We start from the raw sequence: 18,007 nt of genomic DNA, 5'->3' as shown, positions 1-18,007 counted from the left end.
CAATCTAGCCATGCTAAAATGTTTCACATTAAAAAGTTACTCTCCGGATAATATTTTATATTCAACACATTCCTTACTCTAGAAACTTTGTTCATTACAAGGAAACCTCATAGGCTCATACCAGCAAATTCCACACTAAATTAAGCAGGTGTTTAAGCGCAAATGTACAATCTTAATGCTAAAGTTGCAATATTGTTAGAAAAAAAAAAAAAAAAAAAGATATTTCTTGGTTGCGATCTTTAATTTTTCTCCCTCATAATTCCTTGATCCGAACACATCAAGTCTAATGATATGTTGTAGGTTGTAGTCCTTCTCCTTCCACAAAGGCCCTCTTCTTTGGTTATGAAGTTGCACCACACTGGTATCGACTTTGTCTAAGCTAAACATGGTAAAGCCTGCTTTTCAATAACTATTTGTTGATGGTTAATTAAAGAATTATCATTTGCTTGGTAGAATCACACACATTATTCTATTTTTAACCTAGCAATCTAAACGAACAGTTCGATTAAAAACTCTAGCGAAGAATTTACGCATAATGAACCAAAACCCTCAATTTGCTATTCTAATGTTCAAATTTCTCTCTTATTTTTATTTTGCCTAGTGGAGATGGATATGATCGGATGGTTCCGCTGGTGACACGATAATACCCGAGTGATCCAAATTTATCGTTAAAAAATACATTTTAACCAAAAACGAATGTTCAAGTTAACTAATAACTATGGATCGAGTAATTTATATGATTCAATTTTATTTAAGCAACACAATTTAAGATCATTAATTCTAATTTTAATTCTTTTAATGTTTCAGATAACTAAAGATCTTTACTGGACATTTGTCAAATCGTACGAACTCTAATCAATTATTTCATGCTTACTAGTAGTTCAAAGACTTGTAGACATTATCCTTTAAACCCTATCCTTCAATCTTCTGTTTCTCTTTGACCTGATTAAAGTTTCTACCAACTCTGATATATGGTCAGGTTTATAAATGATTCTAAATTTATAGAAATTGTGAATAAGCTCTTTTAAGAGCATTCACAACAATTATCCATTTTTACCCTATATTACATTAAAAATCACTATTTTTTCTTCTTTTCAATTAAATAATACTATTTAATACTTTTATCATTACATTTTTTCTTCCACTCACAATCACTTTTAAAATATATTAAAAATTATAAAGTTTGAACAATGTCCACTTAAATTTACAGATTAACAGTAACATTTTCTCTCTTCTCTACTCACAACAACGTGCCTACACTTTTCATAAAATAAAACCTCACTCACATAATTTGGAGGAACGGACGTGAATTGTCTAACAACTTAAACATATTTTTGCTTAATATTATAAATAACCATGAATATGAAAGTTTTAATTTGCTTAATTAGTAATTTGAATAAATACTTTACCTTTCGTAACTAAAACGTGATATTAATCGACTAATATGTATTTATGATGCTTCTTCGATAACTTTCTTTTACTAAGACCATATGTTATACTAATGAGAGGATAAGCGAGGCGTTGACAGGGCTCAAATTGATATGGCACCAGTGGAGTTGTAGAATGGGCGTGGCATGCGAGCAGGGTAATTCTAATGTGTTTTGAAGTACTCGCATGAAGAGAAGGGGCGCTACCGCAAGTTGATGTAGAGGCTACGGGATTTGAAGAATACCACGTTGCACGAGCGTTGATGAAGCGGGTAACGGGGAGACACAACACATATGCTAAAGATGAAGTTGAATGAATAAATAACCATTCTTATTAAACATATACATGTTTTACTTTGCTAAGCATTATTTAATTTTATGACACAAGTGTGGGTTTTTTTATACCTATTTGAATTTTTTAGGTTATGATGTATGACTGCGTACCCCTTACCCCCCCCCCCCCATCCCACCCCACCCCACCCCCTCTTGTATCCCTCCTCTTTCCCCTTTCCCTGTTCTCATATATCCTTTGTTTTCTAATCTAGGGTTCAACTTCCAGAGCCCCTTTGTTTTTCTATATTTTCCCCACTAATAAAAAATCCGTACTTTTATATATTTTCTTGCTTTCATTTTTTTATAATTTTCTTGTTTTCTGTTGCTTGATGTTTGTATAATCATATCTATCCATGGCTGGTTTAGATTTAGGCACTGCTTCTCGTTACATCCATCAACAGCATCAACTCCACCTTTCCGACTTGCAACTCCACACCACTCAACCGCAAAACAACCACCTCTTCTCCGACAACCACCACCAGAAACAAGAAGACGATGATCTCCATCATGATCAACTAGTCTCCCCCAACTCCGGCGGTGGTGGTGGTGGTGGTGGGTCAGGTGATCTCGTTGGCCGGAGACCTAGAGGCCGTCCAGCCGGATCCAAAAACAAACCAAAACCACCGGTTATCATCACTAGAGAAAGCGCTAACACACTCAGAGCTCACATATTGGAGATCGGAAACGGGTGTGATGTGTTTGACTGCATAGCAACTTATGCAAGACGAAGACAACGAGGGATCTGCATACTTTCCGGTAGCGGTATTGTCACCAATGTAAACCTCCGGCAACCATCCGGAACCGGGGCTGTGGTGGCTCTTCATGGCCGGTTTGAGATCTTGTCTCTTTCCGGTTCTTTCTTACCACCACCTGCACCACCGGGAGCCACCAGTTTGACCATCTTTTTAGCCGGTGGACAAGGGCAAGTGGTGGGTGGAAACGTCGTCGGAGAGTTGACCGCAGCTGGACCGGTTATTGTTATCGCTTCTTCTTTCACTAATGTTGCTTATGAAAGACTTCCACTTGAAGAAGATGAAGCGGAAGCCGGTGGGCTGCAGATGCAACCACAGGCTGGTCAACCGGATGGAACCGGTGCCGGTGGTGGTGGTGGTGGTGGCGGTAACCCGTTTCCAGACCCGTCTTCTGGGCTACCGTTTTTTAACTTGCCGATGAATATGGCACCAAATGTTCAGTTGCCTGCGGACTATCCACGGGGTAATAATAATCCGTTCTAATATGGATCGGGTTAGTTAGCTTCTTTTGGATCATAAACAATGTTCAACAAAATGATTGCATCAAACTACTACTTTGTTATCTTGCTATTGCTATGTTGGGAGTTTTTATCTTTTTTTTTTTTTTTTTTTCTATCTTTGTGTGTGTTTTTGTAACTTAAATCTGTGCTATGGAAATAGTTTTTTTAAACTTGTGTTATTGTTACTTACTGTTACCTCTCTATGAGTGTTTTTCTTCTAGGCATTATGTTGTTCAAGATTTGGGATTTTCATGAACGTGTCATTGATGATGATAATGAAACTAAGAGTTGATGTTTTCAGAGAATCAATTAGCATTAATGATGGAACTTAAGGTTTTGAGGTAGTTGGATGCCTTGTTTCTGTTGCATTTATTTTAGTAAGAAGAGAAAATATTAAAAACTGAATCAGTTTTGCAGTTTTTTAGGTTTTGTGACAATTAACAATAAGTTATTTGCTTCCTTATAAAACTAACAAGTGTTGTGTATATTATTTATGATTTATTTTGGCCATTCAGAAAAGATAAATTTCAGAAACATCAAGCTCTAGTTATGTTTCTTGGCTTGTTTCTTTTCACTGGCACACCTGCTAACGCTCTCAATCAATCTAATGTGTGCTTTCCATCTTAATTAGCGTTCCTTGCAAAGATTTAATAATTAAGATGTTGGAGTTATTGAAACTTAATAATTGTGTCCTTTGATTAAGTATAACTTTGAATTTTGAAATAACATTAAGGATTGATGGAATTCATCACATAATATATAAGAGAAAGACTATCCTGATATATCGGTTTAGGATCAAATATAATGATATATCGGTTTAGGATTAAATATAAAGACTTCTAAAAATAAGAAGTCGTACAAAGGAAATCAAACAGACTCCGATTGAACTCATTCAAGCGGCATTGGAACCGTCTCATCGAACTTTACGACGTGAGATTTTAGGTTTGCACTTTTGGATTTATAGGTTGTAGATTTTAGAATTTATTATCATTATTATCATTTTATCTTTTATTTATTATTATGTTTTTTCTATATTTACGTCATTATGTCTTTTTTGTGACTCATTGTGTCTTTTTCCTCGACATTGTGTTATATTTTGCTCGACATTGTGTCATCTTGTGCGATCCATTGTATCTTTATACACTTCTTATTTTTAAGAGCCTTTATAGAATAACTTAACCTCTTGTATATCTGCAATGATTAATTTGCTATTTAACTTTGCTGTCAATATATATTTAGTACTAAACCAATATTTAATCTTCTTCATCTATATTTAAAAAGCCCACGTCCCTTGTTTATATTTTAATGTCTTAATTTTTTTAATGTCTTCTTTTGCCAAACTGTCAAACCATGTCTCTCTCTTTCTTTCTCACGCACACACACACACACGAACACAAGCTAGCATTTGATTTCAGCTTTGGAATGAAAGATTATAGACTCCATTTAGTAAAAGTTTGAAAGGCTATTGTGGGCTTAAAGTGCTATACCCTAACAAATTGCCAGCTTAATCATGGTTACCAAGTTATAACCAGTTGATTAACTTTAAGTAGGTGTTAATGACATGACGAACTTTATGTAGTTTTTAAACTAAAGTAATATTTCCCACGAGGGGTAACATATGAGTAAAAGCATGTCTTAAAAATAATATTAATGTTGCATATGTTCATTTGTGGACTGCCTCATGATGTTTATTTAAGTGTTTCTTTTGTAATACCAAAGACCCATCGGATATACATTTTGTAGTGTCTCATACATGAGTTGCTAAGGCTTAGTTAGCTACGGTGAAGACATAATCAGAGAACTACAGAACATTATTATCCATATTGTTTTACTTATTATACATACAATACATGATTTTGTAAAACCTACGCCATCTTTCTTAGCTAAACTATATACGACACTATGTATATATGCTTATACGGATCTCAAATTTTCTACTAAAAATATGTTTTGTGTTGAACGTGGCTATATATATCACAAGAAGAACCACCATTTTTCTATTTTAGGTTCATGTGTTAAAACACATAAAATCATAAGGGAAGATTGCTTGATTAATAACACGAAATTTTACACGTTATTCCTTGGTTCAATTTTTAAATAAATACATGAGTTTATGATGCGATCATGTGCGGCTCAAAAACCCAACTCGGAAAAAATCAAAAATAAAATGCGTAACATCCTAACAAGTGGAAATATGATTACATACATGTTTCATACACTATTTTTAGGGTGGAGGGAATGCTTAACCCACTTGTTTTAGTTGCCGCAACATCTCTCCGTTACATCAACGCCATAGAAGTTTTCAACGCTATTTGCCTTTTACTTGCCACAACTTGCCAAATCAAGAAAATGCATATGCTTCTCATATTTCACATGCCACAACGAATTTTTAAACTAAACTAAAAAATGCTAATGTGATTGGTTAGATTTGATGTTGGGTCCATCTCCCAACCCGCCTCTCCCTCTCGTGGTATTAATGCTTGCCTCCTCCCAAGGAATGGTGTTGCCACCTTGTAGCCCATATATGCAAACCCATGCCACTTACCGCTTGCCGAACCCACTCCCTTCACCCTTATATATAGAGCTAATTGGAAGGGCGGATATACTCCCAGACCATTGCTTTCCTCGTAAAACTAACTTCAACTTCTTTGATTTACATGACTACTTAATAGATCAAATTTGTCCTTTCACTATCAAAAATGGATAAGAAAATTAACCACCGAAAATATCATTTTAGTTGGAATCGCTTCAAGCTATATGAAGATAAACTATAGCCAATTTTATTCTTTTTGAACAAATCTACGGGTTCAAGTGCTTTATTCTCCACTATGTTTTATATTACGACGATGTACTGTTAGTGGATTTGCATCCGTTGATCAAGTATATCATCACTGAAGTTGAAATCAACAAGCAAATTCCAATAGTTAGCGTGCATCCAATTGCTTTAGATTCCTTAATCAAGCATCTACGGCTTATGGTCGTCTTTAATTAGCTTAATTAAAGTTTGTATTGCACCACAAGACTCTTAATTGTTCTTATTAAGAAATATTGATATGTTTGTGATGATTATAATCTGCTTTTAGGGTTATCAAGAATAAGCTTGGGTGAAGTTATGTACAGCTTTGAGCCTCAGAAAAAAAAAAGTAAAAGTGGTGTTCTTTGTATTTTTTTGCTCTTTACATAATTTTCCTTTTTTGTATTTTATTGTATACTGATTAATCGTATATAAACTATAGAAAAGCCATAAATAGCTCAATCTGGCAATGAAGTGTCATTTGCAAGAGAAGTTAGGAGAACAAGATTCCTTGAATTAAAGGAGTGGTTGGTGCAAAGCTACCAACTCATAGTTTTGGATATAAATAATTAACTTCTCAAATTCTTTTATATTTAGGATTAGGGTTTGACTTCAATTCATGACGATCATCCATTCAAGTCTAAAGACTTGTAGATGATACAAAAGAGAGCGCACTTTGATGCGTGGCGATAGGTACACGTATGTCCTTATAAACTTGCAAACGTAGACTCGTTTAAAAAAATTGGAAATCTTATATAGTCTAATACCAAATGTTGCCAAAGCAATGGTTGTCGACTAATTTAAGAATCTTATCAAGTCCAACATATTAATTAATGATTTGCTAATAATGGAACCTAATTACTTAAACAATTATTCTAGTTACATCGTTGACATGGCATGAAAATGATTGATATTGGAATTTCTATGGTTTAAGGCGACAAATCAAAGACAAGGATAGATGTTACATAATTAAATTTATATTGAACATAAAGGTTGACGTTCTGTTATAAAGTTTTATAGATTAGATTTATATTGAACATAAAAGTTGATACATGAAGGTATTGACTATGGCTTAGTTTCAAAATATTGATTGAGGAGCAGAATCAACTGGTTAAATTAAGACAAACTAACTTCATTGTTACTAACTACCAGAATTCACGAAAATGGATAAGAGATGAGTTTATTACCTTGACAACAAAGATTCCATTAATGAATGTTTGAGGAACAAATAAAGCAGCATTTCATGACGAAGATTTAATGACATAGAAACATAACTATGTTGAATAGACCGTAATAACATCAGTGATTCAACAGAAAGTTGCAGAAATCAAAAAGGGTGATATGCATTCAATGGAATTGTAAGGTCTTGTTAATTAACAATGTGCAAAAAGTTCTGACATTTCCTTGTATTTCATCATAGCTCTTGATAAGAAGATGATGACACATAGAATTGAATTAATTAAAAGAAAATGCTAATAGGAATTAGCATTCTTCAGTCTTCAAAACATAGAGAAAATTATATATATCCTCCGAAATATGTGACTACATGAAATCCCCTTTTAATGTACCTTAATGTTAATCCATGATAATATGAAGTATACCATCAACTCCAATTGTTTCCACCAATATTCTAGGTATCTAGCTACATGGGATATCATGTGAATATTCACTGACAATAATGTTTGAACTTGGCTATGGGTAGCACCTTTGTTAACATGTGGTATCTAGAATAATAAACGTTTTACTCTCCAAGACATCTTTAATAAAACTCAACTGTTTGCCTCTGTGTGTTTTGTTTTGTTGGGATATACAGGATTCTTTTGCAGGATACAAAGCACTCTTACTATTACAAAACATAGTTTTATCCACCTTCGGACCAAGACTCTCAACCAACATGTGTAACCATATGCATTCCTTACTACCTTTTGTCATGGACATATACACTTAGCCTTAGTGGAAGATGTTAGAAATGTTAATTATTAAACTTTAGTTATGTTTCCTATTATTCGAACCGATATGTTTATGATATGTATTTAGAATACCCGTTATGTAGATAAGATGATATGCGGATCAAAATGATAAGCGGGTTATTAAACCGTCAAGGAAGTTACCCGCTTAAATTTAACCGCCAAAATTGTATGTTTAAATACTGATTTGCCGGGAACTATTCCGGTTACCAAGACAATTTGTATGTAACAGAATTGTCCATTCAATCCTCCATATTTTCTCTGCAAATTCGATATTCGTTTGTTATTCGATATTCACTACAAGATGTCTGTTTTCCATTCAAACACTTCCGCTGCAAATGATGTTGGTAATCCGGTTATTCAACACAATATTAATTTGGATTTCCAACATAGTGGTATCAGAGCCACTTATGGAAAACGATCCGAAATTAATGAAACCTCTACCACTCTTCCTTGTCAACATTGTACCGATGAAATTAATGAAAGGAACAAGCGAATTCCTCGTGTTCGACTTTGTTACTATTGTCACTTACCAGGCCATCAGATCTACAACTGCATGGCAAAAGATAATGATGAAACAACCCAACTGTTAAAACAGGCTATCAATGTTGGGATCAGACGGAAGGAAGAAGATGTTCACTGCAATGATGAGATGATTGTCTCCGGCACTGATGGCGGACAATGGGCAGGAATATGGTACGTTAATCCGACGTTCAATCATCATTTTTCTGGCAATATAAATGTTTTCAAAAGGGTGAAACACATGATGGGTGTAGAGACAAGATCGGGTATGAACAACTTTCTGTTTATAAGAGGGGTAGGATCGGTTGATTTGAAAACAGGGAATGAAACACTGAATATTCAAAGTGTTTATTATTCACCGGAAATTGATCGAAATGTTTTAAGCCTTGATCAACTTACATTACAAGGTTTTACGGTCAAAAGATCCGGTGATAAATGCAAAATATACCCCATGTTTTCAATCCCGGTAATAAACTCAATAAATGATAAAACCGGTCTGACGAAGGAGGAAGAGTTGGGTGCAAATGAGAAACGAAGATTGCAGGAACTGGGAACTGTCGATGAACAATTCAAAGAAGAATATCTGAATTCTTATTTTGAAACACTAAATGTTTCGGATGAGAATGAACATGACTGGAATCTGCTTATCTTAAGGGCATTAGAATTTAACGAATTTGCAGACTGCAAAGCGTTAATAGATATGCTTGATGATAGAGAATATGTTTTCAAGTACAAAGTAGACCTTCAAAAGAAATTTGAAGAAATGGTTCGCTGGTTCTTGAGTGTATACATGGGGATAACGTCCAGGCCAATTCCTCCTTATTCTCCGAGTCAAAAGAAAATTGACTTGCTGAGTTTGTTTATCTTGGTCATAAGAGACGGAGGATACAGAGAGATTACTACTGATAACACATGGCCGATTATCGCAAAAGACTTAGGATTTGAATATCAAGATGGAGATTACATAAGGATTATATATGCTATGTATCTCGATGTTCTAGAGTATTATTATAAATTCAAATCAGTACAAGAGGACGTGCATGTAAAGGAGATGGTGAATGATGAAGCAGAATTCAAGGGGAGCCATCACAGGAGGACGAAAAGTGCAGAAGTTGCAGCAGTCAATGATCGTGACACAATACAATTTGCGCTGTTTACTCGGAAGGGCAGTGAAGATGACTGGAATGTTCACAAGAAGAGGAAGCGTTTTAACTTTGATCATGTGAGGAAGGCAGTAGATGATGCTAATCGCAGCGTCATGCAACACAGTTATAACATAACCAAAGTTTAAGGGGGTTGTGTTAGAAATGTTAATTATTAAACTTTAGTTATGTTTCCTATTATTCGAACCGATATGTTTATGATATGTATTTAGAATACCCGTTATGTAGATAAGATGATATGCGGATCAAAATGATAAGCGGGTTATTAAACCGTCAAGGAAGTTACCCGCTTAAATTTAACCGCCAAAATTGTATGTTTAAATACTGATTTGCCGGGAACTATTCCGGTTACCAAGACAATTTGTATGTAACAGAATTGTCCATTCAATCCTCCATATTTTCTCTGCAAATTCGATATTCGTTTGTTATTCGATATTCACTACAAGATGTCTGTTTTCCATTCAAACACTTCCGCTGCAAATGATGTTGGTAATCCGGTTATTCAACACAATATTAATTCGGATTTCCAACATAAAACATAGTTTTATCCACCTTCGGACCAAGACTCTCAACCAACATGTGTAACCATATGCATTCCTTACTACCTTTTGTCATGGACATATACACTCAGCCTTAGTGGAAGATATATAATGCAACAGTGTTGTAATGCACTAATGCATCCTTACTACCTTCCAACTAACTACAAGTTTTTGTTCAAAGTCCAGACCAAAATTACTTGGTGTTGGCAAAAGAACCCAAATAATCTTATGTTTCGCAACGGTGGAGAACACCTCATGAAAGATTATTATTTTTTGGGAGCCTCTTTTCCATTAGCTAGCCTTGCTTTTAAGCTAGACAAATGATACCTGGAATTCCTTCTCTCTAAGATCCACTTGCACCCTACATGTCTTTATCATATACCATTTGCTAATGGAACAAGCACCCATGTTTGGTTGTAATTAAGTGATTCCATCTTCTTATTCATCACGGCCAACCAATTTAATGCTTCATGAGTTATAGCCGTCGCTACATTGTAAGATATCGGTTCATCAAAGTCTAGCTACGTGCATCTCTCCAACTAGTAGTGCATATGCCAGTTAGTCAACATCTCTCTCCAATTATGCCAGTGTGTCATTGTGTTGAATTATTATGAACTTTATTATTGAGCCGTCAAAGAAGAACTTCAAGTTGTCAAAACCCAAAGTTTTAAAGGTCTTATTATATCTTAGAAAAAATCACTCTTTTCTCTTCTTTTTGTAGCATTGTATCATAAATATTTTGCCATTATCAAATAGATGAGATTGTATGATGAACTTCATATACTTTTAATGATGAATTTGTAATGTATACTTAGAATTGGTGTTGGGATAAACGTAATTAGGACCAGTGGTACAAAAAGACAAGGCATGCATTTACTATTGACGAGCAGCTATTTTCTACCGAGACGGTGATCCTGCTTAAGGTTGCCACCGAAAGGGTGTTGCTACTGATGCAGATGATTCCTACCGAAGCAATATACTATCAATATTAATACTGCCTAACAAGGTCTACTTAACTCAAAACAAAAAAAAAAAAAAAAAAAATTCTAACAATCCAACTACCTAACATATAAGGTTATATCATATATGTCTCTCTGGTCATCTAAGAAGAAAGCCATGGAACAAAAAATCATACAAGAATCAAAATATCAGAACACATTGTTCAAATAATATATCATATACCCAAAGGCCAAAAGTTTTATGTCAAGAAAGAGTAAACATAAATGTACTACAAAGAAGATGCATAGAATACAAACCTTAATATGAGGGATCAAAATAATTTAAATGAACTCGTAACTCTAATTCAAGAGCCTAGAGTACCTGCAACATTTTCGTTTTCTGATTTTTATTCGTTTATACTCGATTACAATATTTGGTTCTTTTGTTAAGTGAGAGTCACAATTAATGAACGTCAAACTATTTTCCACAAGGTTCGAATGCTATTCATTTTAAGTATGTATCTAAATATGGAACATATTTTTAATAGGTTTAATACTTGCATATTTTTCTTTTTAACAGTGAACACTTGGGGTGTTCAAAACTATCCATATCCGAAAATCCGATCGAAAATATCCGATATCCAATCCAAAATATCTGAATTTTTCGGATTCGGATAGTGATTTTAAATTTTTCGGATACTTTCCGAAATATCCGAAACTTTAATTTTTATTTTTTGGGATATCCGAATATCTGAAGTATCCGAAAATATTGAAATATATCCGAAAATATCCGAAATATCCGAAAAATATCTGAAAACTTATATTCGGATATCCGAAACTATCCGAAATATCCGGTTCCGAATATGAAAAAATAAATAAAAATTAAAATTAAATAAAAAGTTGGATTTTCGGATATCCAATTCATTATCCGTTCGGATATCCGAAATTTCGGATATGGATTCGGATAGTGAAATCTGGTATCCGAAACTTTCGGATATCCAAAACTTTCAGATATCCGGTTTTCAGCACCCCTAGTGAACACACACAACCCTAAAGTCTACTTCGAAAATCCACCTATTATCTACTTCGTGGGACTTGAGCCACACCACTTTGGTCATTGGTGGGTATAAACCCTTAATATAACTAGGTCAAGAGGCCATCGACTTATAGTTGCATAACCTATCTTGTATAATTTTAAAGGTTCAAAGAAGTGTTTGGTTTTACAAGTTGTTGTAAAACACATATATTGTTTGCTTATTATTTAATAACCGTATTTAACTATTAACCAATTGTATTGAGTATCTCAAATTAATCCATTTCAAAACATAGAACATACTCAGAACTATCAAAAATTCATACATAATATGAGTAAATGAACTAATTATATAAAATCATCTAAACAATTTGCAAAAGCAAGGTGGCAAGAGTACAAGACCACATATATTAAGCTATTTGGGTTAGCATGTTGGCCCACTGGTTCAAGTGTGACAAACTGAAAAAGAAAATATGGCATAAGCGACGAGGAAAGGAAAGGCTAGGGTCAAAACCAAGTCCTTCGGATTATGGGGCGCTAGTCAAGACCCAATGAGCTACAGACCTAAGATTGTGAATTAACTCGAACAAACATTACTTAATTATAGTGTCACCATGTTTTAATGTTTCAGTGTCTGATAAAAAGATCCATGTGTCATAAAAAACTATTCAAATTCTAATAATAATGACACTTTATGATCAATAAATACATACATATTGGTAAACACATAAATATATGATATCTCGATTCACTACTATAAGACATTCTCACGTATCATCGTGCAAAAATAAAATACGACAACATCTAATGTATGCTACGTCTTGGTATAAAGATTCAGTGTTCATTCATATTTGGTAAGCACACACATATAAGTTCAATCAAATTTGAGTAGGAAAAATGAAATTCATGGGTATGTATGAACATTTAATCAACTTCAACTGGCTATGAAGACCAAACTAACTAACCTAATCTTGATCGATGAACAAGTCACAATTCTATACTAAGACTAGTTAAATATATATATTCAAATGGTATTTAGAATCAAATTTGAATACCAATAAAAACAATGAAGACTAGTTAAAAATAATGAAGTCTGAGTTGGGGTTGTATACTTGTAAACCAATCAAAATGAAAACCCAGTGAAAATAGTATACTAGTCAAAACTAAAATCAAAGACCCAGTTACAATCGTAATGAGATGAAACCTAAATCAAGAACTCCAAAATCAAAATCAACAACCTTATTTCGGCGAATTGAGTACAAGGACACAAACATTGTTGAGCAGTGTGATGAAATCTAGGTCGGTTGTCTAAGTTGGATGATCTTTTTGAATTGTGCTATCATTTTCAAATAGAAGTATACGGTGGCTCAACTGAAATCTCAATCGGATAATTCAAAGAATCAAGAACTAGTATATATGCTTCTGTAAGAAAATATATCCCTCAAAATAGTTCAGATATTATGTTGTATAGGTCGCAAACCATCACATTTTGTTGAAACGTCACATGCTTCATGAAACAGTATGTCAGTTTGGGGGTTAATTCTGGTAATTGGTCACGATAGTTTCTATGATTGGCTTATGTCAGTAAAAACTTAGTTACTACCGATAATTGGATTCTATTGAGAGGAATTAGGTTACTATTGATGATTGGTCATTTGCACGAGCACAAGTTCCTACTGGTCATTCAATTACTATTGGTTGTTATAGTGCTAAAAATGGTGTGGTTTGTGAAACTGAGAGAATGAAATGCCTAATCGAGGTGTTGCCCATGTACCCTGCTAGATGGACTCAACTGTTAACCCTTGTTGTTTGTTGAAGCCATAAATAGTATTAGTCTTGAGTGAATGTGCACTCCACACATCCTAATCCATATCAAAGTTTATTTGGATTTCCATTTAATCTCAAGTAAATATTAATTACTTAGATTAAATTATAACACTAAAATCACCAATATGTTATCCAAGTAGAAGGTTCGTGGGAAGGAGACAAAAATCGAACGCCTGAAGCAATAAAATGATCAATCTTCATTACAAGAAACCTTCTTGTTGCATGTGATCGATGGGGTTACCAACGATTGAACATGAAAAACTTCTTGTTTACATGCCTTTGAACCCAAAAACTTATAGATTACTTGTGATTGAACTGGAACGAGTTTAATTACCTATGAGAGGAGGGGAGAGATGAAGAAGGAGTGGGTATAAGGATGGTGAATTAAAAGGATTATTTTGTCTTTTTAACCTTTTTACATCCCATTCACAAATTTACAAACCAAACACAATGCAAATTTCTATTAAATTCAATATCAATTACTTTCTAACCATCCAATTCCAGCTTTCCAGTTATCTATGAATTAGGTCTATACATTGAGTAAGGGTAGAAAATACCAATGTATTATTTGATGGTTACATCCGTTACCGTTACATGTGGCAGTTGTTATGATAGAACAAAGATTGGGAAGAGGTAATCGGTTGTTTGTTTGCATCATTAGACATGTGGTTATGAACCTAATGGAGGAGAATAAGTGGCATGTAACGACATCTTGTTACTGGAATTGATCGTTGGAGTGTGTTTGGTGATTGTTTGTAGCATCAAGATTGAGTGGGCAAACTATTAAGAGAGGTTTGAAATTGTGCAATCCAAATATGGCACATGTGGTTACAGGGAATATGCCATTTAATCTACCAACATTACAAACTTGATGAGGGCGTACAACAATCAGGAAAATGATGGTTGTGTGTAATAGGGTCATGATGGAAAATGAACATGAATCCAACAGGCAAGCGTGAAAGCAAAAACATTCAAAACGGGAAATGGGACAAATATTCAGGTTTAGGGTCGTTTATCTGATTAGTTTAAAACCTCCAAACTTAGGTGAGCCCTAAACCTTATTACCTGAAACATACATACATGCATTTGCTAATCCATTGACTTTTTAGTTTTCATATTTCAAAAATATTGATTAATAAAATTATATAAACTAACGGGTAGCTGATGCCAGTCGTCAAGTCATTCAAAAAACCCACTTAACCTAGCTAGCTAGGCTATCGTATCCACGAAGAGCATGTGGTGAGTATTACATTTGTGAGAAGGAATACATAAAAAAGTGATTGATTGACTTAAATTAATATCAACCTAGATTGCAATTACACTAAAAAGACAATCAAAAGGCACACCAAATACGAAACAAAAAACAAGCACTCACATTCAGGTTCAAGTTTGATAACACCATGTATACTCGACATGATTGCCAACACTAGTAAACTACATAGACATAGCATTGTTTTACATACGTGAATTACTTGAATGATGGACACCTAATGGTCGCTTCAATCGAACAACAAATCTTTAAACGATTCTAGACCAAATAATTAACGTTGTATGATGGAGTACTTATCAGTTACCTACCTACTATCCGACGTAATCAATCAAAACACCTTGTTCTCTATTAATAGAGGCCAAAAAAGAGAAACGAGGCAATGATGTGTTAAAAATAGTAAATCGCTCAACACACTATTATATTAAGGAATATTGAATTTTAATAATCCCAACTATTCGTCATTGGCCGCCAATAGTCCCAACTTTAAAAATAGCCACAGGCAGTCCCAACTATTAACATATTGGCCTCCAATAGACCCTGACTAATAGAACTCTAACGCCGTTAGTCTCCGGTCGCCGAGAAAATGTTTTTTGGCCAAAAAACTCATTTTTAGTCGGAAAACTCAACATTTTCGTCCTAAACCTCTTTTTTAACCTTATTACGGACCTTTAGGAACCTTTATCTAGTAAAATGCCCAATCATTGAAGTCGCTAGAAACTCATTTTTTCGCTGTGAAACTTCTTTTTGGCCAGAAAACTTAACATCTCTGTCCCAAACCTCTTTGTAACCTTAGATCGGACCTTTAGAAACCTTTTTCTGGCCAAAAACGGTTTTTCGGTGACCGAAGACTAACAGCGTTAGGGTTCTGTTAGTCATGGTCCATTGATGGTCAATATGTCAATAGTTTGGACCTATGCAGTTAATGCGGTAAAATATCGGATATCGGTCAAGGACCGATATTTGAAATACAGGTTATCTCGGTGAGATATCGGTGGGATATCGGTAATTTTAATATAATACAGAATTTATATATATAGCAATTTAACACCAATAATTCGGTGATATATCAGTGATATATCGGTTATATCAGTCAAATATCGGTGATATATCGGTTATATCGGTCAATATCGCCGATAATATCGGTACCAATATTTTGACCGATATTTTACCGATATATCACCGATATTAACTGCATAGGTATGGACTACCAGTGGTTATGTTTGAAGTTAGGACTATTAACGGCCAACGGCGAATAGTTGTTATTATTAAAATCCAATATTCCTTATATTAAACACATGAATATGCTATCATCACTCTAGTAAAGTTTATAAATTAAATCTATTATATATAATAAATGAAAGTTATTTGGGCCACGTGTCACTTAATTAAGGCATTCTCAGTTCTCTTTTCCCGCCCAACAGTACCACTGCCCTTTTCCTTATATAATCTCTCTTCTCACTTCTCCTCTTTCTTTACAAATGCCTAGGGTTCCTTCTCTCTCTCTATTCCAGCGATTCAAATTCAAATTTCACAAACCCTGCAAACCATAATCTTCTTGCAGACGCCACCATAAAATCTTCTTTTGTTCATCGATTACTTCATCAAAAGGTTTGTTCTTCTTTTTTTTAGTTGAAATACTTTCATCATTTCCTCTTATTTACAATAATCCTAATTTCTACTCGTAATCTAATCATATGGTTCCAGGGTTGTTGTCATCGATTGTCATCAAAGTTGAAATCAGCTTAGCTGCGGATAGATTTCTGCCATAAGCTGGTATGTTTGAATATGTTCAGAAATAAGTGTTTTTTTCTTAATGGTGATGATATGAGTATAACATCTGTTGATTATTGATGTTTGAGTATGTTCAGCGATTATTCTTTCTAAAATTAGGGTTTCATTTCCAGTTCTCGAGGTATTATCTGTTTGTAACAGCAGTGGTTCAGCATCTACAGTGGATTCAACATCAGGTGTTTGATATTATTGTTTGATGTTGTTTGCCATTATTGTTTGATGTTGTTTGCTATTATTGTTTGATGTTGTTTGCTATTGTTGTCAAGTAAGGTAAAAATGGCCATTCTAATTACCTGAATATTCCGTATGATATCCTTATGATTTGTATGCTATTGCGGTTTGATTTTATATTGATCATCACATTGTTGGTGAGTACTCGGGAATATTGGATGGTTTTATTAATTTTATTTTTGGTATTTTTTGATGCAGTTGAAGGGATCATTTGAGTGAAATCAATGTTGATTTATCAGAAGATGCAGTTGAAGATATCTTAATTAAGGTAATAATTGTATTACATCCTGTTGAAAAATAGAATTGATAAATTTAGGGAAAGTGAGGTTGAAAGATGATAACCCAACAGTGGAGCATTTCATTCTACAGGTTCGATAAATTAAGGGTATTCTCATATAATTCTTCCTCGATTGATCCAATGAAGTGGCACTTTGGACATCTGTTGTCTTCAAACTTCAAACTTCTTAGATAATAGATGTTTGAAGAACAACAGATTTCCAAAGTGCGGATTCTTTGGAACCATTATATGAGAATACCTTTAATTTATCGAACCTGTAGAATGAGATGCTCCACCGTTGGGTTATCATCTTTCAACCTCACTTTCCCTAAATTTATCAATTCTATTTTTCAACAGGATGTAATACAATTATAAAGACTGATGGTTACAACAGCTGATCATGCTAAGGACTGTTATAATTAACCACTGCTCCTTATATAATCATCGTTCCAGTATCATTGTTCCAACATCGTTGTTTCAATGAAGCTTCCCATCACACATCAATCTTTCAATATCGATGTTGCAATATAATTGTTGCAACATCGTTAAAGGTTGTATGTGCTACCTTCTTTGATGGGAGAGTTGTGGTTTCCCTTGATAATGGTATGTGTTTTTGTTTTTGATTTTTACTGAAGTTTTGTTA

General features: G+C 34.2%; 1 protein-coding gene and 1 long non-coding RNA gene across 2 annotated transcripts; both read left to right on the top strand.

Annotated features, from left to right (window-relative positions):
• Positions 1 to 1,963: 1,963 nt before the first annotated feature.
• LOC110921979 (AT-hook motif nuclear-localized protein 23) lies at positions 1,964 to 3,262 on the top strand. Its single transcript, XM_022166301.2, has one exon. The coding sequence runs from the start codon at positions 2,114 to 2,116 to the stop codon at positions 2,993 to 2,995; it is 882 nt and encodes a 293-aa protein (XP_022021993.1). The 5' UTR covers positions 1,964 to 2,113; the 3' UTR covers positions 2,996 to 3,262.
• A 13,509-nt stretch (positions 3,263 to 16,771) lies between these two features.
• Positions 16,772 to 17,749, top strand: LOC110926140. Its single transcript, XR_002584993.2, has 3 exons — positions 16,772 to 16,838; positions 17,286 to 17,355; positions 17,722 to 17,749. It is a non-coding gene; the product is annotated as an uncharacterized LOC110926140 (long non-coding RNA).
• Positions 17,750 to 18,007: the final 258 nt, after the last annotated feature.

The sequence above is a fragment of the Helianthus annuus genome, chromosome 17, assembly GCF_002127325.2.
Source record: "Helianthus annuus cultivar XRQ/B chromosome 17, HanXRQr2.0-SUNRISE, whole genome shotgun sequence".
Lineage (NCBI taxonomy): Eukaryota > Viridiplantae > Streptophyta > Magnoliopsida > Asterales > Asteraceae > Helianthus > Helianthus annuus.
This window is presented reverse-complemented; position numbering and strand designations above follow the sequence as displayed.